Here is a 27,150-nt window from a genome sequence, read left to right as displayed (position 1 = left end):
TCCACAGTTTGGTTATCATGGATAATGCAGCTATGAACATTGTGTAGACATATGTTTTCATTTATCTTGAGTATTTAACTAGGAGTGCACTTTCTGGGTCATGTGGTAATTCTACGCACAACTTTTTGAAAAACTGCCAAGCTATTTTCTGAAATGGCTACCCATCTTACATTCCCACCAGCATGGTATGAGGATTCTGATTTCTCTACATCCTTGTCAACACCTGTTACTGTCTTTTCGATTATAGTCATCCTCGTGGGTGAGGCGGTATCTCATTGTGGTTTTGATTTACATTTCCGTAGTGACTAATGAGATTAAGTATTTTTTCACATGCCTATTGGCAATTTGTTTATCTTGTTTGGAGAAATGGCTACTCAGATCCTTGGCCCATTTTTGATTGGGTTGTCTTTTTTTTATTGTTGAGCTGTAACAGTTCTTTATGTATTCTAGATACAAGTCCCTTATCAGATCTATAATTTGAAAATATTTTCTCCTGTTCTGTGGCTTGTCTTTCCATTTTCTTTTTTTTTTTTAACCTTATTTATTTTAGAGAGAGAGTGCAAGAGAGCTGGGAGGGGCAGAGGGAGAGGGAGAGAGGATATCTCAAGAAGACTCCCTGCTGAGCGAGGAGCCCAACTTGGGGCTCCATCTCACAACTCTGAGATCATGACCTGAGCTGAAATCAAGAGTCGGATGCTTGACTGGCTGAGCTACCCAGGCGCCCCTCCATTTTTTTGATAGTGTCCTTTGAAGAACAAAAGCTTTTCATTTTGACGAAGTCAAAGTTGTCTGTTTTTTCTTTTGTTTCTTATTCTTTTGGTGTCATATTTAAGAAACTATTGCCTAATCCAAAGTCAGGAAGATTTATGTCTATGTTTTCTTCTAAGAGTTTTATAGAGTTTTAGATCTTTGATCTGTTTTGAGTTAATTTTTGTATATGGTGTGAGGTAAAGGTCCAACTTTATTCTTTTGCATGTGGAAAGCCAGTTGTTCCAACACAACATTTTCATCACCCCAAAGACTATCCTTTGAAAAGACTTATTCTTTCTCCTCTTGAACTGTCTTAGCACCCTTGTTGATATTAACTGTCCATTAAAGTATGAATTTATTTTTGGACTCTCAGTTTCATTCAGTTGGTCTGTATGTCTGTCCTAATGCCAGTGCTCTACAGTCTTGATTACTGTAGCTTTGTAGTAAATTTCGAAACTGGGAAGTGTGAGTTCTCCCAGGTCGTTTTGGATATTCTGGCTCACTTGCATTTCCATATGAATTTTAGGATCACAGTATCAATTTCTTTTCTTTTCTTTCTTTTAGAGAGGGGGAGAGGGGAGAGGCAGAGGGAGAGGGAGAGGGAGGGAGAGAATTCCAAGCAGCCTCCTCTGCCTAGCACGGAGCCTGATGGAGGCTCAATCTCACAACCCAAGATCATGACCTAAGCTGAAACCAAGAGTCAGCCACTTAACCGACTGAGCCACCCAGGTGCCCCTCAGTTTGTCACTTCCTACAAAAAAAAAAAAAAAAAAAGGACATCGGGAGTTTAATAGGGGTTGTGTTGAATCTGTAGATTAATTTGGTGAGTAGTGCCATCTAAACAATATGAAGTCTTCCAACCCATGAATATGAGATATCTTTCCATTTATTTACATATTCTTTAATTTCTTTTAACAATGTTTTATGGTTTTCAGAGTATAGATCTGGTACTTTTTGTTAAATTTATTCCTAAGTATTTTATTCTTGTTGATACTTTTGTAAGTGGAATTATCTTAATTTCATTTTTGGATTGTTCATTGTAAGTGTGTAGAAATATAATTGATTTTCATATCTTGATCTTATAACCTGCAATCTTGCTATACTCATTTATTAGTTCTAATAGCTTCTTATTAGGTATTTTCATGTTTGATAGGGGAAGTTCTAGTCTATTTTTTGGTTGTATTTTTCTCATCTATTTATTTTATGACATGAACTTTAGTTTTATTTTGCGAAGGTACCCCCCAACCCCTGCCAAAAAAAATCCCATTGGGATCTTAGTTGGAAAGACATTAAATCTGTAAGTTGAATTGTAGACAATTTACATATTTATAAAATTTATTCTCATACAGGACTTATTTTTCTCTTAATTCAAAACATCTTTTATACATCTCAGTAAACTTTTTGTGTTTTTTTTATTAAAGACCCATGTATTTCTTGCTAGAATTATTCCACAATATTTATTGTGTTTTTTTGTTCACAAGCTTTTTTTTTTATTTTTAAACATTTCATTTATTTGAAAGAGAGAGAGAGTGAACTCTCACATGAGTTGGGGGAGGGTCAGAGGGAGAGGGAGAAGCAGACTCTCCACTGAGCAGGGAGCCTGATGGGGGGGTGGGGATTGATCACAGGGCTCGATCACAGGACCCCAGGATCATGACCTGAGCCAAAGTCAGACGCTTAACTGACTGAACCACCCAGTGCCCCTGTTCATGAGCTTTATTTTAGAGGCTATTAGTAATGTAAAGGAGATGTTTTCAGCATTATCTCCTCTGCTTGTTGGTGGAATTTAGGAAAATATTGTGTAATACCCCTCCATTTGTATTTGGTCACTTTATTGAATTCTTTTATTAATCTTAAGGGTTTTACCACTGGTTCTCTTGGATTTGGAGCTATCTAATGTTATTTACAAATAATAAGTATAGCTCTTATTTCTGTTTTCTGTCTTATGAGTGAATCAGAATTTTCAGAAGAATGATTATGATTATTAACACAATGAACATATTTATTTTGTTCTGGATTTTAATAGGAAAATCTCTAAGATTTTCCCATAGACTATGATGCTTGATACTCTTTAACATAAGTAGTACTTATCATTTTGAGAAAACATTCCTCTATTTCAATATTTTAAGTCTTTAAAATTAGGATTTGGGGATGTTACTGAGTGACTTTTCAGTATATATGGAGGTTATATATACTGAACCCATTATACTGTAATATAATTCATTATTTTAATTATTATAGTATTCTTGGAATTTCCCTATCCTCATGGTGGTAGATGGTAGATTATTCTTATTATATTATCTGTTGCCAGTGTTATAATAAAATATTCATGAATGAGAATGATCTATAGCTTATTTTCTGTGCTTTCATTGATAGCTTTTGTTGTTAGGCTAAACTGAGTTCAAAGAGTGAATTGAGTATCATTCTAGCTTTTTCTGTTCCTGCAACAGTTTATAAAGCATGAAGTTATTTTGTACTTAGAAGTTTGGAAGAACTCACTGATAAATTGTCTGGTCCCAGACCTTTTTTTGAGAAGTAAATTCTTTGAAATGTTCCTCATTTCTTCTTTACAATTAAAAATTTTGCCAGAATGTGACTAGCTATGAATTTCTTTTCATTCAGTTTACCTGAAACACGATAAACACTTTTTAACAATATATTTTTTCAGCCTCAAGGTGTTTTGTTTCTTCCCCTCAGGTAGAGCTATCTTGTCTTCTGCTCCATTCACTCTGGCTTTAATCCTCGGGAATACCTATAGTTCTTAAGCTCAAATTCAATTCTCTCTCCTATTTATCTCTCCTTATTTTCATAACTTTCATATTTTATTCTGACTTCAAAGATTGGGTCTCATGTTTATCTCCCCGTTGCTGAATCAGTTTTCTGTGGTGCCAGTTCTACTTTTATTACCTACAAAGCAAATCTGAATTTTGCTCTTTCAACATTACGTCCCTTGCAACATTCCCACATCCCACCAAGCTCCCTTTGCATTTCAACTTGTCTTTCACATTTACCTTTATTTTTTCCCATTTTATGCTGCTGTTCTTCTGTCTCAGCTTTTTTTTTCTTTGGATTTTTGCTCCTATTTCATAGAGGTCATAATTTCCTGTACCTTATTGAGGATGCCAAAAAAGCTTCTACTTTTTTTTTTTTCTCATTCTGGTCATAAATTATTTTCAGAGATTTGATCTTTCTCTGGGCTTTTAGATGCTATTACCACTTTTTTCTTCAGAATTTTTTTAAAAAGTGCTTTAAAAATTTTCTTTGTCTTTTGAAAAAAATGCATTTAAAGGAATATGGCAAAATACATATATAATTTGCCATCTTAACCGTATTTAAGTATATAGTTTAGTGGCATGGAGTACATTCACAGCACTGTGTAACCATCACCAGCATCCATTCACAGACTTCTCATCTTGCAAAACTGAAACTCTGTGCCCATTAAACACTAATAACACGTTTCCTCCATCCCGCCCCCCCATTCCCTGGCAACCACCACTCTACTTCCTGCCTATGAATTTATTGCTCTAGGTAGCTCTCATATAAGTGCGACCCTGTATTTCACATAGCATAATGTCTCCAAGGTTCATTTATGGTGTAGAGTGGGTCAGAATTTCCTTCCATTTTACAGCTGAATGATATTTCATTGTATGTGTATACGCATATACCATATTTATTTATCCATTCATCCATCAATAGATACTTGGATTGCTTCCACCTTTGGCTCTTGTGAATAATGCTATGAACATGGGTTAATAAATATCTCTTGGAGTTTGTGCTTTTTCTCCTCATCTTTGAAGAGAGTAAATTTTATCTAGGTGCACTAATTGTCACTAGGGAGGTCATGTGAGTTACACTGTTTTGCTTTCTAGCCTCCTGGTGCTAGTTCAGTTAGCTTCTCAGATGCACAGATGGAAAGCAGGTTGGTGTGTACAGTTCCCAGGCCAAGTTACAGCATCTCAGCAAATACTCATCTGGTGTAGCTCTGGTGTCCTGTAGTGGAATCTTAGTCCTCACCCAGGGAAGAGTTCTCTGATTCGCTCAACCAAGGACTATAGGAAAGCCTACACCAGTGGTTTGCTACCCTGGCTGAACATTAGAATCACTGGAGGAAATTTTAAGTGATAATATGTTTAGGCCCCACCCTGAACAAATGGACTCAGAAATTCTAGGGCTAGGCCCAGGCACCGTGGTTTTAGGAAGCTCCTTAGGTGATGCCACTGTGGAGCTCTATCTCAAGATGCATGACTGCTAAGGCTGCCCTCTATCTGCCACAGGATGGTCCTCGCCTTGGGGACACTGACCTCCCAGGATGAAGAAGTCACTTCCAATCCTTCTCTCCACCTTCCTGCCATATTATTTTCAGGGAGTTGAAATCTCTGGGAGAATATAGAAATAGGGGTTAGGGTGGTGGTGGTGGATAGTACATTTGCTACCTCAGCAAGCATCGTTCACACAGTATAGGAACATGGCTGTCCAATTTTCTGGATTCTGATTCAGAATAGATGGGGAAGGAGGACTTGGTTCCATTGACCTCAGAGCTAGCAGAGATGTCAGATCTGGGTTAAGTGTTGCTTTTGGTCAAAGTCTAAGTTTTCATCCTTTTTTTGTGTGGCTTCACAGGTGTTTTAGTGAGAGGGTGGCTAAGTGTTCCTCCATTTGAACTGAAAACAACTTGAGTGTGTCTTACTTGTTTCTTTCATTTCCCTCCTAGGCCAGAGGAGAGGGATTATGGCTAGTCTCCCTGTATCAGTGATTTTAGTATGGAGTGAGTACTTACAGATCAATCAGGAAGGACTGAGAAGATGATGAGTACAGGAAGGACCAGCACCATGTAGGTTTAGGTCAGGAGGCTCCTGAAGAAGAGGATTTTTAAGTAGAGCTTTGAAGAGAGGAGGGAGAAGCATATTTCAAACAGTGGCACCACCCTTTCAAAGGTACAGAGATCAATAAACCATGAACTCTGGGACAAGGAGAGAGGCAGAGAGGCATATTTCCCAGATGAACTGGAGAGGAGGGGACCTTTGGAGAAATGAGGCTAGTGAGAGAGTCATTCCAGGAAAGGAATCTTGAAACCCAAGCTTAAAGGGTTGGGAGTTTACTGGAAGCCATGGATGATTCTGATCAAGAGAAAGACAAGATCACACCCATCCCATCGGGGGAGGGAGGGGTTCTCTAGTCTGTGTGAATGAGTGGATGGATGGAGGGACAGATGGACGGGTGGATGGATGGATGGATGGGTGGGTGGATAGGTAGACTGATGGGAAGTAGGGAGGTTGGGGAGGAGAGGATTGAAACCACATCTCTATAACCTCTCTAGTTCTCATACTGGTCCACAGGGAGCTTGGGAGCCCCTAGAAATGAGGAAGGAGAAAACAGACTGTGGGAAGGACTGGAACCCTGTGTTAAGGAAGCCAGATCTGATACAGACTTTTTCCTTTCCTTCTCCTCCTCTTCCCATGGTACATTTAAAGTGTTAATACGTGGCTTGGTTTCCTGTGGTACCTATTACTGCAGAGTCTGTTGGCATGGCCTTTAAGTATCTTCAAAGTGCTGCGATGTTGCTTATATTCCCTAAACCTGTGACATCACTGCCCCCTCTCTGGAGAGGCAAGTTGGGAAAATCCCCATCTACCTCTTCCTCCACCGACCACAGCTGCCTTTTGCCAAGGGCAGGCATCCAGGCCCCAGGCAACCACAGGACCCAGCTCTCAAACACATCCCAGACAGCCCAGGAAGGTCCCCAGAAGCCAGCCTGATGTCTGGAATCCAATGGCTAGAGGCTGGGGGATGGATGAGATGGCTTTTTGTAGTCCCCACCCGAGAGAATTCCGGGATCGTCACCCACAAAGCTGGCCTTCTGCCCAGATCTGTAGGTCTGTGTCTTCAGGGGAAGCTCATAAAGGCTATACAGAGTCTTGTCCCTGCCTCCCTCCTGGAAGGGTGGGTAGTTATTTTTATATATTGCTGCTGATTAAAACACAAGGAATGATTTGGAGGAATGCTCAGGTATCATCCTTTGATGTATATACAAAGGAAGCGCCTTCCCTGCCTCCTGGGGTTCTTGCACATCCATCAACTCTCCTGACATATGGAGAGAAAGGGTGATTGGGCATTAGCATAGCCTGGAGAACCAGTTGAAATTGCCTTTGTTTTAATATCCCACCTTTGATCTGTTGAAAGGCTGACAGTGAGAGGGGAAGGATCTTATTAGGTGGCATAAATCAGAACTGATGAAATCACTTTCCTCCGACAAACTCAGACCTTCCCCTGTCTAGGGAAAAGGAAGGAAAAGCGTTGCTGTAGCTCTGAGCTGCCCTTTCCCCTTCAGTCATGAACAGGAACACACAGATTAATCGAAGGCTCCATCAACCCCGCCCCCCTGCCCCCTGCAGGGAAGCTTGAGTTCTCTAAGCTTCTGGTGGCTCAGCCAGGGTTCTCTGCTCCCCATGCTCTCTGTCACCATGGGACCCATCCATCCATCCCCCGCAGAGTGTTCTGGTTCCAACTCCCGAGAGTTTTCATTTCTGGACTCTCAGAACTTATGCACACTCTGTGAGGGCCTGGTGATGGGTTCTAGGTGGGTAGAGGCATGGCTAGGACCCAAGGGATGGGACCAAATGTTGGACTCTGCTGGAAATGGCACTTGGAGACCAAGCTCTTCATAAGACCTCAGCCAGCAACATAGGAAGGGGAGCAGCCATCCTCCTTCATGGGGTCTCTGGGAAACTGTCCTCATGGCACTCTCTCTGGGGGCAGAGGTTGATGAACACCTTCTCCCAGGTGAACAAAGGCAGGAGAGAAGTAAACGCTGGACTCAAAGCCAAAAACCTTCTTTGGCTCTACTATGTATTCACTCTCTGACCTTGGATGATTACCCCTTTCCTCTTGGTTGAGTGGGGTCCCTTTCAGCTCTCACTTCTATGACTGGTGGCCTCTTCTCAGCAGGTAGTTCCCTGAGCAGTGCTGGAAGCACTCATGATTTCATCAATAAAAAACCCCCCGCAGATTGAATGCCCACTGTGGGCCAGTTTCAGGGAGAGGACAAAGCCCATGCCCTCAGGGGACTTCCAGTCTAATGGAGAGAAAAGCAATCAGAGTGGGAGCTTGGTAAACTTGCTCAAAGGTACAAATTTGGCCTTAGCCTTTCTCCCACCTAGACCGATCATTCCTCCCAGCTCTCTCTGGCCCAAAGCTCCTTGCATTCCAAATCTGTATCCCGTTTCCAGAAGTTTCCCTCAAAAAGCTGTTCTCCATTAAAAGTCTACCTAATAATACTTGCCAGATTAAAAAAAATATTAATAGGCAACTTCTACATCCAAAAAGGAATATTGTCTAATAAGTAAAATTTTAGTCATCTTAAAATGCTTGTGGGTCATGGGGGTGGGGATTGGCTGCCCTAAGCCTCTGCATGACACCACCACCAATGCTTATACATTGGCCTGCCCCGTAAGCCCCTGTCTTGAGTACACAGGGATATGACACAGAAGACTTGTCCAAAGAAGGTATAGACACCTAGAAAGACAGAGTGAGAAAGACACTTAAAGCTAACCCTCCCTTTGCAGGTGAAGAAACTGAACCCGGAGAAGGGAAAGAGACCTGTCTGAAAGCAAGAGCTCTGGGCATCCAGAGGCACAAGACCTTTGCCAGCCTCCCCTCTCCAACCAGAGTTTTGTCTCTTAACCTCAGCTGAGAAATGCCTACACCCTCTAGGTGCCTACTAGTTAAAGTTCAGATTCATAAAGCTCCCCCCAGGACTAGCACGTTTTCTTTCCAACTACTTATCCCATCATGCTCAAGCCCTGGCTCCTGGCACACGCAGCTAGTTCACTTGTACTTGGATCAGCACCTTTGCCTGCACTCCTCTCTCTGCCAGAGATGCTTATTCCTTCTCTACTCCGTGAAAATTCAGTTACTCTGTCAAGGCCCAGTACAAGTACACCTCTTCTGGGAAACCTGTCCTGCCTTCCCTTCCTTGGATGAATGATTCACACCCTTCTGCACACCCTTCTTCTTGTTCCCTCAACTCTTGGTGTAGGCCACACACAGATTCTCTCTCTCTCTCTCTCTCTCTCTCTCTCATTCTCTCTGTCTCTGTCTCTGTCTCTCTCTCTCTCTCTCACACACACACACACACACACACACACTGCATCACAATTGGTATTTTATTTATTCATCCTCACTGCTAGACTGTAAGCTCCCGTAGGCAGGAACCAAATCTCATTCCATGTCTGTCTCCCCAATGTCCTGCATTGAGCCTAACTAATTTCTTAGAGCCGTGTCATCCACTATGGCAGCCACTAAGTATGTGTGTCAATTAAAATTAAATAAATTAAAAAATGCAGTTCCTCAGTCACACCAGCTACATTTCAGGTGTTCAACAGCCACATGTGCCTAGTGGCTACCATTTTGGACATTGTGGATATTGAACATTTCTCTCATCACAGAAAACCCTATTGAACAGTATTATCTTAGAAGAGACCAGAGACTTAACAGCCCCCAAGATGGAGGAATCATGGGTCTGGGAAGTCCTTAGCTGCCCAGACTACATACACGTCACTGCCTTGCACAGAGAAGATGTGTGAAGGGAAGCTCCTAGAACTGGGTCTGGAGTTCGATCGCTTGGCTTCAAGGCTTGGTTGCTACTTCTAGTGAAGATACACTGTCAACACCTTTTCTGGCTATAGCTTCAAACTGTCAGCTCTCTCAGATCCTCCACTGACTGCTCTCCTTAGCTAGGAAATTTCTTTTCATTGACTGGAAAGGGCCTTTCAGGACAAGTGCTGATGTTCACGTCTTGCTAAGGGGAAGCCTCATCAATAAACCTAGACAGAGTGATGGCCACGTGAAGGTGGTTTAAGGTTACCTGGCCTCTCCCTTTTCCCTCCCCTGACCCTTTACCATCCTAGGACAGGAATAAAAGGTGTGGGCTGAGGCAAAGTGTGGACTTCCCTACCACTCACCTCCCACAGCCCCCCGAGCTAGGGGATCAGGGTAACGGGGCAGCCCGACATCCCCCAGCACTTGAGCAGCATTGGCAAGACTTCTAGAATTACGCAGCTGACCCTGAACCCGTCTGTTCTACACAGCTGAGGGGCCTGAGGCATGTACATCAGAGTTCCTGGCCTGACAGCCTTGGAAAACTAAGCTTGCTTAGTTCCTGGTGCCTGACACCTCCACTCTCTGTACCCTTTCTGTTCTCCTGGGCCCTGTCCTCCAAGAGCCTTCCTTTTTCATAAGGAGACATCTTTAGATTCTGTACTTGAGACAGCCTCCCAACTGTTCCCCTGCCCTCTGCCTTCACCCATCCCTCCCAATCCAATCTCAACGCAGGAGCCTCAGTGATCTTCTGAAGATGCCAATTTAACCTGTGACCCGCTATAATCTGCCCCTTTCCAGTTTTGACTGTCTCATCTCTGGATCCTTCTCACTCACTTTGACATCATTGACTAGGCACCACCAGATACCTTCCCTGCCTCTGTGGTTTTGCTTCACTCTTCTTTTTGCCTTGCCTCTAATACTGCCTCTTCAGAAAACTCCTACTCCCCCCTTGGGAGCCAGCTCAACTATCACCTCCTCTGTGCGGTCTTCTGGATTTCCCACAGGAGGAAAGAGTGGGACCCAGTTTCCAGAGCATTTTCCATACACTTGACTGTAGTATGTATAGTTGTGAGTTTAAAGTCACAGGCTTTGGAGTCAAACAAATGGCTTCACCTCTATGTGCCTCCTTTTCTACATGTAGGATGGGGATAATAAGATTCCTACTCCATCGGACTGGGGTGGAGGTTAAATATGAAAATATATGTAAAATGCTGAGCACACCTGGCAATCAGCCAGCTCTCAATAAATGTTAACAAAAGCTTTTGTATTGTCTTATTAAATAATAAAGTAAATAGTCTGAGAGCTTCTCTGAAGAGGGACTCTGTGTTATGCATGTTTGAATCCCAGCACTGAGCACAATGCTGGCCTAGCAGTAGGTATTCAGTGAATGTTTAGTGGATTTAATCCAATCCACCAGATTGAGTTTTTTAATCCTTTTTGATTGAACTAAATCCAATCTGATTGAATTCAAGACAAAAGGAATGACACTTGGTGACTGAGTTGAGACTGAAGTAACTGAGGGGCATTTCGGGCAACCTGATGGGTAGTGGGGAGATATTTGGGGCCTGTAGAGACTTTATGGAATCCCTCAGGGAACCACAAAGGGCCTTCACAGGAGGCAAGCTGTGGTCTCCACAAAGGGAGCTCGGGCTGGTGTCAGTGTGTGCAAAGGTCAAGGCACCTGAGTACTGGGCCGAAGCTGGTTGAGTTGGCCTGGTCCCCAGACGCATGCGCCCTCCCTAAGCAGGGCCAGGGCATGCTACAGACAGGGAGCACCCCCCACCCTGGCCCCGCCCCCACCACACTGTTAGAGCCCCATAGCCCTCCCTGTGGAGGCTGGTGGCTGGCACTGGCGGCTGGTGCTGGTGCGGGAGGCTGGGGCCTCCTGCCTGTGGAAAGCCCGGGGGCACCTTCTTGCCACTCTGCAGGTGCCAGCCTGCTCCCTGCTGGAACCCTCACCTTCCCTGGCAGGCTTTCCGTCAGGGCTGTTGGTCCCTCCGGGCAATGAACGGCTCCCACATGGAATATTTTCCCCACAGAATAACCATTTCCATAGTGGCTGCTTTTTGTTCTTTTTTTCATTTTCAATATCCTCCCCTTTCCACCCTGCCTGTACTCCACCCCAACCAGAGCGTGAGGTGCCCCCACCCCCATACCGTCCCCATCCTCTCTTTTCTTCTCCTTGTCCTGCTGAAAGTCAACTCTGTGCCTGTGTGTGCTGGGGAGGGGGACTGGGCACTTCGAGGGGAAAAGCCAGCTTAGGTTTTGCTCAGAGCAGCCAGTTGACCACTGGGTGCCAAATACGCAGCCCTTGTCCTCAAGGTACCTCACCCCCAACCTCGTTCTTACCCTCACACTTACAATTAGGAATTGAGAACAGAAGGTCTGGCCCACAGCTTTTGAGGATTTCTGAGCCTGGGAGCAGGACTGGCTTCACTGGCGTGTGCCCTGTGCAATTATTCAGGACCTTGGCTCGGAAGGCTTAGTGCTCTGCTCTTGCCATCTTGAAATTCTTAATCATTTTTAAAAATAGGGGTTTCCCATTCTCATTTGGTGTCGGGCTCCACAAATCACATAGCCCATCCTGCCTAGGAGGGCCTGAATGGAGAGCAGCTTCAAGGAGAGAAGAACGTAGCTAGGCTGGAGTGGGAATTGGAGCAGAGAAGCACCACCAAATTCAGTGACCAGGTCATGGGATGAGAGCTGGCCAGGGGCTCCCCCTCTCTGAACTTCTGCATCTGAAATGGCACGTTGGCCCTCCTTTCCAACTCTGCAAAAACCTGAGGGCTGATGAGGGAAAGAGATATTGCACAGCCTAAGATTGGCTGGGGACACTTTCTTAGGATGGGGGGCCACATCGTGGAGGGGCCCTGTAAACACCATCTCTCTGTCTAGATAGGTGAAAAACAAGAGTCTTCCCCAGATGTCCCCAGCCCTTGGAGCCTACGTCAAGGCCATCTGTCTTCGTGGAGCTTGGTTTTCAGCCTCTCCCTACTCCTAAGGATCCTGTCTGACAGTCACCAAGTCTTCTCATACCGTGTGGCTCAGAACTGGAGAGAGGACTCAAGTCACACCTGAACTGAATGTAATAGACCAGAAAGACACCCCCCGACCCTTTTCTCCCGGTTGTCCTCCTGGTCCTGCCCTGGGACATGCTGACCTTTTGATTCAAAGTCACCCTATGTCCAGGGAGCAGGTACTAGGTAGCAGGCACTGGGCTTAGAGCTTCACATGAATGATCCCTTTTATTTTTATTTATTTTTATTTATTTTTAATTTTTTAAAAAGATTTTATTTATTTATTTGACAGAGAGAGACACAGCAAGAGAGGGAATACAAGCAAGGGGAGTGGGGGAGGGAGAAGCAGGCTTCTCGTGGAGCAGGGAGCCTGATGTGGGGCTCAGTCCCAGGACCCCGGGATCATGACCTGAGCCCAAGGCAGACGCTTGATGACTGAGCCACCCAGGCACCCCTGAATGATCCCTTTTAAATGAATACCTGATGACATCCATGGGTCATCTGGTGGTCCACTAGGAGCCCTGACTCTGTCCCTCTAGTCTTGTATTTGACTAAGATCTGGTAGGAATAAGATGGATTAAAGAAAGAAATTCCTTAGGGCGCTTGCTCCCTGCTCTGCGGGAAGCCTGCTTCTCCCTCTCCCACTCCCCCTGCTTGTGTTCCCTCTCTCGCTGTGTCTCTCTCTGTCAAATAAATAAAAACTTAATAAAAAAGAAAAAAAAAGGAAGAAATTCGGAAAGGGTCCATTAAGTCAGTCGAATGCTCTGTGGGCTGTAAGGGACTTTGGTTTTCAAATATAAATATCCCTCCTACAGCTCAGAGAGGTGTCTGTCTTTCTGTCATCCAGTCCTTTTAGGGAAGCCAGGCTGGTAGAAAGAAATGGAAAGGAGCCCTGAGTTTGAGTCCCAGGCCTGCCACTCCTTTTGGGCATTTCTCTTTATCTCTCTGAGCTTCAGTTTCCTATGTAAAATGAGTGGGGCTGCCAAGCTCCTTCAAGCTGATATAATGTGATTCTGAGGTTACACTGTTGTTCTTCTGGGTCACTGTCAGTGAACAACTTCTTGCTGTCTAACCTAAATCTCTTCTGCTGCTACTTGCTCCCGGTTATGTCTTGATCTCCTTTTAGTCCATTGGGACCAGGTCCCCATGTCACTAGCTCTCTGGAATGTCCTATGGCCAGGAGACTTTCAGACCACCTGCTCCTTGGTACTTGGACTTGGAGGGAAGGCGCCCCAGCCATCACTCATGCTCCCCCCACCACCCCACCTCAGCCTCAGCCCTGGGCTGGGGGAATGTGAGGAGTAGTTTGGCCCTCTAGAGGTTAAGCTATTTCTCCAGAGCCCAGGCAAGCCCAAACTGGCCTGTGAGGTCCCTGCTAACCTTCCCTATTACCGCAGGTAAGAATTATAGTCAGAAATCATTCAAGGAGCCCAGGCCCATGTGGGAGAAAGAGAAGAGCTATTGGGGGTGGTTGATTTTATTCCAGAGCTTAATTGGTATAATTGCTCTTTTCTTCCTGCCAAACCCAAGTCCGTCTGGATTGGCCCTCCCACCTGTAGACGGGGAGCAGCTCAGATAGGCCCATTAGTCTCAAATGGTGAATTCAGGCTGCTTGGAAGCTCCTTTGGCCCCCCACCCAGATGGCATGGGAGCCCAGGCCCACCTGCCCCAGAGGGGCCCCAGGACAGCCTGAACCTGACTCAGGGGGGTCAGGCAGCTTCTTCAGAGAGTGCCCTATCCTGCTTGGGGAGGGGCAGGGAGAGAGTACAGGGGACTTTTTGGGGCTCCCCAAGGTTCAGAGGTCCCTGAGGGAGGGATGGGATGTCCCACAAAAGGGGAAGAGGGAATATAGAAGCCAGTACTGCTCCATTTCCTCCCCTGCTGCCTCCCCTGCTCCTCTCTGGGCCCCCTCGGGAGCCCACTTTGAAGGGAGTGTTTTGTCCTCACAGCCAGCCCTACCGGGAGAGCCCATAATTGCCAGATGCCCAGTTTCTCCCTTGGGTCCCCAGAGCCCCCGTGGACAGCCTCCTTGTTAGAAGGGAAGGTAATGCTGGGGCCTTTTGTCTGCCTTTAACCTCAAAACAGTCTCAGGGATGGGCAGGTAGTCACACTACATAGCGAGGAAACCAACCCAAAATGTTAAGAGAGGGGTTTGTAACTAGATCTGTCTGATGGCTGAACCCACACTTCCTCCATGCTCCCAGGAGCCCCCGGGGTTAGAGCTGCCACATAAAATAGGAATATTGTATGGGGCCTACTTATTTTCAAAAAGTTGTTCTTTGTATATCTGACATTCAAATTTAACTGGGCACCATCTTAAATATTGCATGGGACATATTTATACTAACAATTATTTGTTATTTACCCAGAATTCAAATTTCAATGGGCAACATGTATTTTTATTTGCTAAATGCAGCAATACTCTGCTGGGTCCACATCCCCGCCCAAGTCTGCCTGGCCTGAGTGAAATGCCTGGACCTTCTGCTCACCCCAAACACAAATTCAGATCTGACTGATTTCTTCCATGTGCTTATCCCACCTTCTTCATTTGCCAGCTTGCCTGGTTTCCCCCTCTGGCATGTATCTGTCCCCAAGTCTCAGGAACAGGGCTGTAGGCACCTTCTTCCTGCAGCCCCAGGCACACCCCACCACACTGCTCCAGGAGATCTGCAAGGCCTCACGGGAGAGCTATTCCCTCTAACACAACAGAAAGGGGCCTGGCAGCTCGTCCAGTCCAGCCCTTACCTGGAAAAGTATCATCCTGAGCCAGGGGGATGTGCTTGGCCTGGCCTCTGGGAGAAGTGGCCCTTCTCAGGCCCTCCTATCTCTGGGTTGCACAAAACGCAGGTGGTGGTCTAATCGGGGCCACAGGTTACATATGAAAGCGTACACATGCACATGCATGGGTCACATGTGTGCTCACACATATGCATATGCGTGAGAGACAGCTTCCAAATGCCCCCCCAGCCACAGAGGAAAAGATTGCTTCCCTCTTGCCCTGCCCCAGTCCCACTTCCTATCTGCCCCATAACACCTTCCCTCTGTCCATAGAGCAGGGGCCACCAACCTACCAGGGGCTTGGTCATGTCCTCTGCCCTGTTTCCCAGTCTCCGTCAAATAGGTCAGCAGGTTCTCACCCTCCTCATGCCCCCAGTACCAGCATCACACAGTGCCGAGGCACATGGATTTTGGCACCAGACAACCTGGGCTGGAACCCCAGCTCCGTGGCTCACTAGCTAAGGGAACTTGGGCGGCTTAATCTCTCTGTAAAGTGGGACTAACCAGAGCTTCCTCATGGCGTTGCTGCAAGGGTGCAGATCACACACTTGTCCCTGTCTGCACCTGGCATATGACAAGGGCTCAATATGTGGAAGCAGATCATTGCTATTGGTGTCGTGGTTGTCACTGGAGGGTTGCTCCCAGCCCAAGGCTTTAGAGAGAAAGGGAGCACCCCCCACCTTGGGCATTCAGGCCTCCTGGGTCTGTTAATCCCCCCTTTAGGTAGGCAGTTACAGGGAGCCAGACTCCAGGCAAGCCCCAGCTGTCCTGGTCCCATACATCCAGTGGGTTGTTGGGCCTTACCGATTTGACTTCCTAAGGATGTCTGAAATCTGTGCCCACTCCTCCTGTCCACACTGGCCCTCTATTCTCCTGCCTCTCAGCCTTCACTCATGATACCCCACTTTCCACCTCTCCTTGTCTGAATCCTATCTTTGCTTAAGGCCGTCTCAAAGGGCGCTTTGCCTGGGTGGTTCTAAGTTGACTCTCAGGGCTCAGCTGTCTGTCTGTGGTCTGTGAGAAGGCTGGGGCCAAGGCGCTGCCCTCACTGAGCGGAAGGAAGTGGGGCCGTGGCATTCTTATGGGATGCTAAGAAGACTCCCGGAATTGCTGGATGACTTTGTGGTGCCAGGGAGCCTGCCAGGCCAGCCTGGTACTATCCCAGGTCAGGAGCAACAGAAACTACCACTAGGAGCGGACACTTTTGGGGACTGGACACCAGAGTGGCCAAATTCACTTCTCAAGCTTCTTTGGCTATGGCTGTCCCTTTCTGGACAAGGAGATTGTGTAAAAGACCATCTTTGATGATCTTCCTGCCTCCAGTCTGGCCCTTCTCCTATACCAACAAGGTCTGCAGAGGAATCTTTTCAAACAGAAATCTGGCTAGGTTCTTCCTTTGCTTAAAACCCTTCAGTGGCTCCCTGTTTCCCTCAACATAGCATTACTTACAAGGCCCTGTGAGCTCTGGCTCCACCTGCCTGGCTAGCTCACCTTACACTCTCCTCTCACGCTTCCCCCCCACCCCGCTCCACTGCAGCCCTACCTGACCACTTTCAGCCCCCTACCATGCTGCACCCTCACCTTCCCACCTGCCTTCCCTCTGCTTGGGTTTTTTTTTCCCCATCTACCCCCCCGACTAGTTCCTCCTCAGGCACCAGGTCTCTATGTAAACATTACTTTCTCCTGGAGGTCTTTCCAGATGCAACTGTGCTTCCCCTGCCACCATTGCCCCGTGAATGTGCCTGGCCTTCCCACCAGATTGTAAGCTATGTCAGGGAGGGCAGGGATATTGTCTTCATAGCTGATGTTTATCCAGTATTTCCCAAACCTGTCTGTGCACAGAAACATCTAGGGTGTTCTTTAGAAACAGGTTCCCAGGGGCGTCTGGGTGGCTCAGTTGGTGAAGCATCTGACTCTTGATCTTGGTTCCGGTCTTGATCTCAGGGTTGTGAGTTCAAGCCTCATCTTGGGCTCCATGTTGGGCGTGGAGCCTACTTAAAAAAAAAAAGATTCCCAGGCTCCCTCTGGACCTTCTGAATTACACTATACTGGGGAGGGGCTTGGGAGTCTGTATTTTCACAAAGTTCCAGCCAGCCAAACCATCAAGAGTATAGTGACCAACATTGGTGGGCCATATCTGGAGTGACAGGCCTTGCCAGTAGAGGGCACTCACCGAAGGGTGTTTGGTCCCATCAGGTCAGGTTTGGTGTGAGTGGGAGGTCTTTCCTAATCGGAGCTTTCGAGGATGATCCAGGTCATTTTGCTTTCCCATGTAAGGTTCCAGCATTGACCTGTTCACTCCCCTTGATGGTGAGCCAGGGAGTTTATCCAGTGGCCCTTAAGACATTTGGCAAGAAGGGCATTGGTGAAATGGCTTCGGGAAGAGATAGAAGCCCAGATGAACCTTCCTCTGCCCACCCTGCACTCCCAGTCACACCAATTGTTCTTTAGGTTCAGGGCCATGGAGTCTTAGGGCCTTTGTGGACAAAGGCTGAGTATCAATGACTGAGGTATCATATACATGTGGGACAGCCGTGCCTCAGGATAGAAAAGTTCAGCAATAGGTCCATAGTCACAGGCCAGGTCCATAGTCACAGGCCAGCTTGTCTGGTCCCTGTGGGACCAGCTACCCAGGGTGATCCAATTTCAGCCCAAGTCCCAGAGCAGGAGTCAGAAGACAATAGTGTATTGATAAAGGACGTCATGACTGGGATATGTCTGTAAAAAGCTAAGATGGGCAGTCTCCTTGTTTTCCTGGGCTGAACTTTAGATCTTCTAGAATTTGCTCCAAAAGTTCTCATGTCACCTAGGAATCTCTGGTTGTCGCGCAGACAGGATCACCACTATCTGTTTACCTGTTCTGAAAAGTAGCCTATCAAGGACTTCAACTGTAGCATAGAGGGGCAATCAACTGAGCAAGAAGCCCCAGGACTCTGGCAGGAGCTTCATCAAACTACTGGGTCCTTGAAGAGACAAGGAGCAAGTGGTGCTAGGGTTGGATGACAGGGAATTGGCTTGAATCTTTGGGGAGACCCTTTCTTTGGATAGGTCCAAAGGGAGGAGATTTCCCTCTATAAATGGTGGGAACATCCCTACTATACGGCCTTGAACTGGACAGGGTTGGGAAGAATAGTATCACACCCAAAACAGGGGAGCTATGGTATAGATTTAGAAGCCTGGGGATGTGAGGGAAAGATTGGTTATTCACAGAGGGACTATGGGTTCAACACTGGGTCTGAGAGGAAGAATTGGTGCCATAAATAGGAACATATGGCATAAAGGATCAAGAATTATGGGTTGGAATGGAGGCGAAATATGGGAACTTGAAGAGGTGGGGTATAGGCTAAGTAGCGGCCAAGTCGCAGCTTCAGTCCTAGGGTACCTCAAAGTCCCCGCTGGGGTCCGGGCTGGCCCAGCTCAATTCAGTCCCAAACCTTGGTCTGCATCTTGCCCTGGATTGATCCTTTCCATCCTCTCTTCCACCAGGCGCCTAGATGCCAACCTCATCTCCCTGGTCCCGGAAAGGAGCTTTGAGGGGCTGTCTTCCCTCCGCCACCTGTGGCTGGACGACAATGCACTCACCGAGATCCCTGTCAGGGCCCTCAACAACCTCCCTGCCCTGCAGGCCATGACCCTGGCCCTCAACCGCATCAGCCACATCCCTGACTACGCCTTCCAGAACCTCACCAGCCTTGTGGTGCTGTGAGTGCTGCCCTGCCCGCCCCCCACTCCTGGCTGGGTCCTGCTGGGGCTGCATATTTACTCCAGAGTTGGGTTGGAAGCCTGGATAGCTTTGCTCTTCTCTACACGGAACTGAACCATCTGGCCTCAGTTTCTCCTTTTTAAAATGAGGACGATCATCCCCTGTTGACCCCATGGGGAGTATGGTGAGGCCAAATGACAGTAGGGCTGTAAAAGTGCTTCGAGAAGCCAGCACACCATAATCAGAAAATGGGAATTAAGCCGCTAGTTTCTCGCTATGCAAATATAGTAACTATACCAAGCTGATTGGAATATAAGTCAGCAGTCTTTTAAGCGATTTCTACCACATTCAACAATCGGATGATGCAGTCTTATGCTTTGGCACAGGGATAGGATAAGTTCATCTCATTTCCCAGACTTGGACAAACAGAGAAAAGCCATCACTTGTAATTAGACAGCAAAGCCCCGTGAGGGTAATTACCTGGGAGATAGTATCCTGGCAGGAATTGGGGACCGGGGTTACCTCTGCCTCCCTGGTGGGAACTTCAGAGTGCAAATTAGCTCCCAGCTAATTGCTACGAGTGATTGGTAAGTTCAGAGGGTAATTACTAAGGGCTTGGAGGTCATGTGTAATTGCTTTGGGTTACACGCTAATTGCTGCGGGAACATATATGTTAGTGACTTTGCTAAATGGCAACCTTGCCTCTCCTGCTCCTGGAAATCTGGCCTGATTTTCCAAACCAGAGAATGGATGATGTATAGGTCCATCTGAAAGCCGAAAACTCAGGCACCAATTTGTCTAATTCTCTGTCCTGGGAGACTGGAAAACCAAGAGGAGCATCCTTATGGATCACGTCCTTCTATCAGGATGGCCATTCCATCCCTCCTTTTGGGAGTCAGTGGGGGTATTTATAGAGGGTGAACAGCAAGGTGACCGATTCTCGTTTTGGTGACAGCCCTGTGACACCTGGAGGGAATGGGGTCAGATCTCCACGAGAGACAAAACTGGGAAAATGAGGGCCACATGAGGAGTCTCAGACAAATGAGCAGCAGCAGCTGTTTCTAGAAACCCTATGTGGGGCACTGAAGAGTCAGAGAAGTATGTGAACAGCTGCTGCCCTCCAGGGGCTGACAGTCTAGTTGAAAGAGTGGAATAAATATGGGAAAAGACAGCTAATGATGTAATGTAACTTATATCAAGATAGCTGATGATAGATACAGACCCACGCAGCGTCGGCAATCTGGGGTGGCTGAGCAAGTGTAGGGGTGATGGGGAAGTCTTCGTGGGGAAGGTGGGGTGGGTCCTGGGCCTGGGAAGTTGATGGAGAACCAGACAGGTGAAGACAATGGCAGTGTTCCAAGCAGTGTCATAAAGACACCGAGGGGAAAGCCCGGCTGCGTGGTGACAGCGAATAGGCCAGGCTGGTGGGAGCAGAGGATCCTCTTGCAGAACGAGGCTGGAAAGGTGGCGGGGCGGGGGCAGGTGGCTCACGGTGTTAGAACAGGGAGTTTGGCTTTTGTCTGTCAGTGGGGAAGGGAAACTTGGAGGTTTAGGAGTAAAGATGAGCAGGGGGGTATCTCAGGAAGGCTAATTGGGAGGATGGATGGGAACAGGGGGACATTTAGGAGGCTCTTGTCTATCAACCGAAGTCTAGTTTAAGGAGGTGGCAGAAGGAATGGAAGGGAAGACATGACTGTGAGGGATATTTTGAAGGAAGGGTAAGTCTGATCTAGGAAAGAGCAGCAGGAAGGGGAATCAAGAATGACTCCAAAGTCTGGCTGGGAACCAGGGAATCGGAATGCTAGGTGTGCTACAGATCGGGATTGGGGGGGACCCCACCGGACAAAAGGAGGGCCAAGGGAAGAAAACCTACTGGTGCAGGAGCAAAGCTCAAGGGGAACTGGTCCCTTTTCCTGGGGCAGGGCCAGGAACATGACCCCTTTGTCCTGCCTCCAACTCACCAGGACCTGGGAGGGGAGAGGGGGCTGGGGGAAGCTGTCCAGGAACTATGGGATGAGGTATAGAAAGACCCGGGAGGCAGATAAGGAAGACTGGGTGTGATAGAAAGTAGGAAAGTTTGGTTAAACCCAACTGGTGCACAGGAGTCTGGCTGGCGGTGTGAGTAGACAAGTGGGATGGAGGAGAAGGGGCTTCTCTGCAATTCAAACCCAAGCTGGTACTTTTATCAGACTGCTGTGAAGTCCTTCGCGTCACTGCTCTGGCCCTGATGGGACCCCCCAGGCAGCACTTAATTGGGCAGCGCTAGTGTCACTCATGCAAATCTTGTCTCTTCATCCGGATTCTTAAACCCCAACACCCTGCCCCAAGCCTGGCTGCTACAGGTGCCCAGGATGCCTGGGCTGAGTGAGTGGTTTGGAGGAGGCCGTTGGAACCCTGGAGCTGGATGTTTAGGAAGCTGAGAGGGTGTAGACCAGAGATGCTGGGGAGGCGGAAGGGGCTGGAAAATGGAAACGAGAGTCCAACAGGAGGCAGGAAGAAATGATAAGAGTTCAGTGACAGTCGGGAGACAGGCATGGAGGCAGTAAGAAAAATCAAAAGCCCTTGTTAAGGGGAGATAGTTTATTTCCAGAAGGCTGCGTTTTCCCTGTGGAATCGGAAGCTGCCTATGGGAGGGGCCTGTCTCTCAGCGGAACCTGGTGGCGCAGGTAGACAAGGATGGGGAAGATATACAGGACTCATGACTCTCAGGACCCCCATCCCTATCCATCTGTGCTGGATAGGGTCTTCCTGTCGCCTTGGTATGTGAACAGCATCTTGGAGGTCTGCATGATTTCTTCCCCTTGGAAGAAGAAAGAAATCCCCTTTTTCTGCCTAAAGAGGCTTATTTTTTTTTTAAAGATTTTATTTATTTATTTATTTGACAGAGGGAGAGAGCACAAGAAGGGAAGCAGGAGAGAGAGAAGCAGGCTCTCCGCTGAGCAGGGAGCCCGATGCAGGGCTCGATCCCAGGACCATGGAATCATCACCTGAGCTGAAGGCAGAGGCTTAACCAACTGAGCCACCCAGGCGCCCTCTGAAGAGGCTTCTTAATTCTTGAACTTTACTAGCTTAACTAGAATATGTCACAGTGTAGAATATTCTACATCCGATTTTCCTGGGCCAGTGTATGCCTGTGAGCTGCAGATTCTATGCTTTCTTCACTTTGGAGAATTTTCTTCTGTAGTCTGTGTTTGAATACATCTTCCGTCTCATGTTTGGATTCTCTCCCTCAGACATGTCAGTTATCCTTGTGTTGAATCACCTTTGTGTCTTCTCCGTCTGTGCATTTCTGTTCTAACCTTTTTGTCTCATTTAGCCACATTCACCGTGATTATCTCAAGCTTTTTCTCCAACACCAGTTCAATTTTCGGCAGCGTTGACCTGGTTCCTTGGCTCGAGTTTATTGACTAATTTTTTTAATGATGTAGTTTTGGTTCTCAGTTTGTTTTTGCTGCCTATGATGTCATTTTCTCTTTCGTTTTTAAAATTTCATCTTGGAAATATTGTGTTTTGAGTTCGTTTTGTAGCAGGAGGCCATTGTGGTAAATTTCCTTCTGTCCCTCATCCATTTGTTGTATTTTTTTTTTTCTTGGCTTGGAACTTTACCTGCCTTTGCACCCTCTCTTCTCCCCGTCCTCGGTCTCCCTGGTGCATCCATAATTGCCATGTGATTTCTTTGTTCTGGCTCATGCGTAGAAAGCTGTCTACTTGTTCTAGCTGTGTCGTCTTGGGGCCCCATGGGTTCTCCCCTCCAAGCTGTAGTTTGTGGGCTAGTATTGTGGGTAAATGAGGTTCCATCTGCTTTTCTGTGCCCTGGTGGTGGGGTGAAGGTAGGTGGAGTGTGCTCTGAGGGGGAGCCCAGTCTTTGGCAGGCAGCCTGGGCTCTGCTCTGTCTGCAGATTCAGAGTGTGTTAAATGTGTGAGTTCACTCCCTCCCCCCAAGAATTCCCTTGGGCTTCAAGTCATTTCCTCAAGTCAGTGAGTAGCCTGGAGCCTTTATTTTACTCCTCAGTTCCACCTGTTTCCTCTGGAAGCCAGACATGGGGAAGGGAAATAAACCTTATCCACAGAGTTGCTTCTCTTTTAGATTTGGGGTTTTAGGAGAAATTCTCAGGATTTTGTTTTCTTGCCAGTTCAATTCCTGGAGAAAGCGAGACTGGTTAGGAGTTCCAGAGTTTTTCTTCGATCACTAGTTTGTGCAGTTTATTTACATTGGGTTATGTCTCTGTCCTTGCTTTGTTGCTACTTGTAATACTTGGGCTGGAGGCAGGGGTCTTATTTTTTGCTATTTTTGCTTATTTCTTTAGGAATTGGGAGAAGAACATTCTGTCACTTGTTTTCAGTTAGCTATTTACTTTGGAAATCTCTTCCAAACCGATCTCCTACCTCTCCCCAACCTACATGCACTCTGGCCAGGCCCTTCACCATCCAGCACAGATGCACATACTCCTTCCCACCTCCCCCCCTTCATCCCCATTACTTCTACCTGGAATGCCCTTCCCTCTGCTTGTCCAGATCACCTACCCTTCAAGGACCTGCTCTGGATCGCCACCTCTGTAAAGCCTTCCCTGACTCCTCTGGTCCCACCCGTCTCCCATCTCTGAGCCTGTCTACAGCTCCCTCCAGCTATAACAGAAAGCTTAGCCTTTAATTATATGTTGTCTATAGCGGTTTGCTTTTGGCTCCCATAAGCGCGTCTGGCCACTGAGTCAGGCGGGCTGGGTCCTGGGGAGCAGGACTATAGAAGAAGCCTCAGACTGGAGCCCCCCTGACATCAGGTCTCTCTCTAAGAGCCTAGTGGGGGCCTACCTTAGCCTTGACCTTGGGCACTCCTCTCACATTTTCCTTCAATAGGAAGTTAAAACCATAGAGTCCATGGTTGATCTAGCCTTGGAGATTGTAACTTCAGAAGTCAGTCTTGGCCAGTCATTTTGTCTCTGGAGACAAAGGGCTGGACCACTGGGGTCAGTCTGTTCATGCTTCTGCCTCCACCTTCCGACTTAAGCCACCATCTGCTTTCTATGCCCCCCCCCCCCGCCCTTTGCCCGATGCTGTGGGCACCCATTCTGACGTGCCTTTCCTTCCCACACAGGCATCTTCATAACAACCGCATCCAGCATCTGGGGACCCACAGCTTTGAGGGGCTGCACAATCTGGAGACACTGTGAGTGCTGGGGTTGTGGTGGGGCCCTATCCTGGTGAGGAAAGCCTGGACGCCTGGAGGCAGGAGGGGAGGCTGGTGGAGAGAGAAGCCGGAGGGACTGGGATGCTGGGCCCTGGCTCCAGGCCTGCTCACCCACGTGGCCCTCCCTGGCATTCTCTCTAGGATGTCACTATGAATGCATTCCTTCCTCCTTCAGATGGGTAGAATGTGCCTTTGGGAGTTCAGGGTGGCCCAGACTGGGGGAATCTAGGATCCCTGCCGGCAGAGACCACCAAAATAATGAACATTTTAGGTAGGCGAGCCAGAAGAATGAGGATATTGAGCCTGGGGACTAGAAGGCTTGGGGGTGGGGGTGGGGGTGGGGCTGACTTGATGGCAGCTTTGACATCTGTTTAAGGGTAGGTAGTTGCTGACAGAAGGGAGGGGAATGCCATGGAGTCATGCTGGTACAGTTTGCCAGTGGATCTAACTAGCCCAGTGATTAATGGGGAGATGGCCCATTCAGCACTCCGACCTGACTATAAAAAGCACCCAAGTTGTTGACTCTCAAAAAGCCATATTATTCACACATCATCATCCTGGAATTCCGTTAAGGTCAGAATGCACCCAAACCCTCCCATCATTTCCTCTGGAGTCCTGCCAGGCCCCACAGAGTGGGCTGAGTGGGCCCCATTTGAGCAAACAACTGGCTGGGCTCCCTCAGTATGCTGGCCATGCCAGCTGGGGTCCCGCAGAGCCCACAAGGGAGCTGACTGCCACAGCCACCTGGTGCAGGCCGCCAGCACCGGGGAGAGAGGGACCCCCCACCCCCGGGCTCCAAGAGTCAGCCACTAAGGTTGGGGCAGGGCTCACGGTGTCAGGAGCAAGGTCACAGTGCCTTTTGCCTCCCCTCCTCCACCTCCCCCCTCCCCACCCAACACCCAGACACACACCCGAGCTCCCAAGGTAAGGGATTTTCAAGAATCCAAAGCAGCCCAGGAGAAAAGGCTGGGAGACAAGCTGTGACCCGAGGAGGCAATGGTTTGGGGAAAACCATTTGACACGTCTAGCCCAGGAGGCCTGGGCTGTCTGCGTTTGCAGTTGTGGAGGGGAAGGGAATGGGCGGGCGGGGGGACCGAGACCAATGCTCCATTCTTCTTTTCTGTGGGCAGGAGACTCAGGAGCCCGGTGGCTCTCTTGGGCTTGGCCTGAAGCAGGAGAAATGGCAGAGCTGGGTCTCGTTCTCCCGCGTCTTCACCCTGCCGCTGACTGAGTGCCCAGGAGTGGGCTGTGGGAGGGTGCGCCCCAGCCTGGAGTCAGAAAAGTTGGAACCTCTCCGCACCACTGTGCGTGACCTGGGCTCTGTCTCTCTTCTCTAGCCTTCACAGACAGCTGGCCAGTTAAAGCTGGGCACTGTAGCCTGCCCCATCAACATACTAGCAAACTGAGGGCCAGGGAAGCGGCATGGCGCTTCCAGAGTTACTCCCTCAGTTGGGGACAGAGCAGGTCTGGGATGTGTTAACTGAGAAAATGTCCATGAAAGCTCCTAGCTTAGTGCCCTGCTCTCCTTAGTCATCTGAGTTGAATGTGAATTGTGCAAATCTACTATGTGCTAGGTGTTTGGAGGATCTCAGATGTAAGGGATGGCCATTGTTCTCTTAAGGTCCATGTCCCCAACGCCGCCCTCCCTCAGGAGATGTAAGAGTTGGGGCGGGGATGGTGTTTGGAGCTGCTGGGCATCAGCAGAGTGGGAAGGAGCCCAGTGTTATCTGCCCTGGAGTGTGAGGGCTGTTAGTTCTGCTGGGAAATCCAGTGGGGAGGGGGCATGTATACTGGGTGTGGGTTGGCACCTCTAAAAAGCCACCTAGCGGCTATTTCTTCACTTTTGGGGCACACTGCCTAATTCTTTCTCAATTAGCCACTGGATTGCTGCGCAGGGCATTTGGCTCAGCTGGTGCTGGCTTAATTACAGAGCAATCCTGCCACTAAGTGCCCACTGTACCTTTCATCTATGAGAGTGCTTGGCTATCACACAAAGCCCAGGACCTGCACCCACTGTCCAGATGGGAAGGGCAAGGCTAAGAGACAGGAGAAAGCCTTATAGCAAAGTCTATGGCCGTTAGCATCAGATCGCCTGGGGTGATGTCAGTTCTCCCAGCTGTATGACCTTGGTCAAGGCATTTGCCTTCGTGAGTCTTAGTTTTCTAATCTGCAATATAATACCACTAATCACACGGATCTTATGGGGTTGACATGTGGAGTAAATGAGATGATGTGTGTAGGGTTCATACAGAGCCTGGAAATCCGTGTTAGGAACCTGCCCTGCACTCCTTTCTTGTCCCCATCCCCTCCTCTGAGGGCCTCAATCTCAACAACAACCCTTCCCTCCCTGCCCTTGAGGGATAAGCTCTCCTTCCAACTTTTGATCTCCAATTAAAAAGGGGAAAAGTGTGTTCTTTATCCTCTATCCCTCCCCCGCCCCCCCTCCAGCATTTGCTGGGGGAGCCTGGAGGGGCAGCCAGATGTGGAAAGGGGGAGGAGTGGCTGGGAGAATAAAAGGAGAAAGAAAGATAGTCAAACCTTTTAATTGTTGCATAATTGGCACACTTTGCAGCCTCGGTTATTACTTTGGAGCTTTTCATGTGAGCGTCTTCACTGGAAGGGTATTTCTCCCTCGGGCCCCTAAATCTCTGCCACTTAGACCTCTCTCATCTCTGCAGCAGGGGGGAGATCAACCCCCTCTAGCCCAAGCTGTGGTTTGGCTCTGTCTGCAGGCTTCTCTGAGGGAGAGCGGCACCCAGCCCTTCCACCTGGGGAGGAGGGGCCCGTACGGGCCAGTGCATGTGTGGTCACACAGCCATCCTTTACCACACGCCACAGGCGATGCATACGCACACACAGTGCGCACGCCATGCGCCCATGTGTCTCAGGCCCTCCACGCTCTTGACCGCACAGTGGGCACTCCCACCTCGCGCCCTTGTGCAGCACACAGACACCTGGTGCAAGCACACCCATGGTGACACGGGCTCGCTTATGCCCTCTGCTCTGGAGGCCAGGCCGCCTGGGTCCCACCCCTGGTTCTACCTCTGCAAGCTGGGTCAGCCAGGGCAAGTAGCCTCACCTCTGTGAGCCTCGTTTCCCTGTCTGCACAGTGGGCTACC

At 48.2% G+C, this 27,150-nt stretch overlaps 1 protein-coding gene across 1 annotated transcript in view; it reads left to right on the top strand.

Annotated features, from left to right (window-relative positions):
- The window catches only part of LGR6 (leucine rich repeat containing G protein-coupled receptor 6), a 115,995-nt gene that overhangs the window by 56,990 nt on the left and 31,855 nt on the right, over window positions 1-27,150 (top strand). The window contains exons 5-6 of the mRNA XM_028120320.2: window positions 18,630-18,845; window positions 23,939-24,010. Of these exons, the coding sequence (XP_027976121.2) occupies window positions 18,630-18,845; window positions 23,939-24,010 (288 nt within the window). The remainder of the gene's footprint in view (window positions 1-18,629; window positions 18,846-23,938; window positions 24,011-27,150) is intronic.

Source organism: Eumetopias jubatus, unplaced genomic scaffold (assembly GCF_037043125.1).
Source record: "Eumetopias jubatus isolate StellerSeaLion01/CBP00866 unplaced genomic scaffold, mEumJub1_p1.0 scaffold_12, whole genome shotgun sequence".
Taxonomy (NCBI): domain Eukaryota; kingdom Metazoa; phylum Chordata; class Mammalia; order Carnivora; family Otariidae; genus Eumetopias; species Eumetopias jubatus.
The sequence above is the reverse complement of the archived record's forward strand: the minus strand, read 5'-3'. Positions and strand labels throughout refer to the sequence as shown.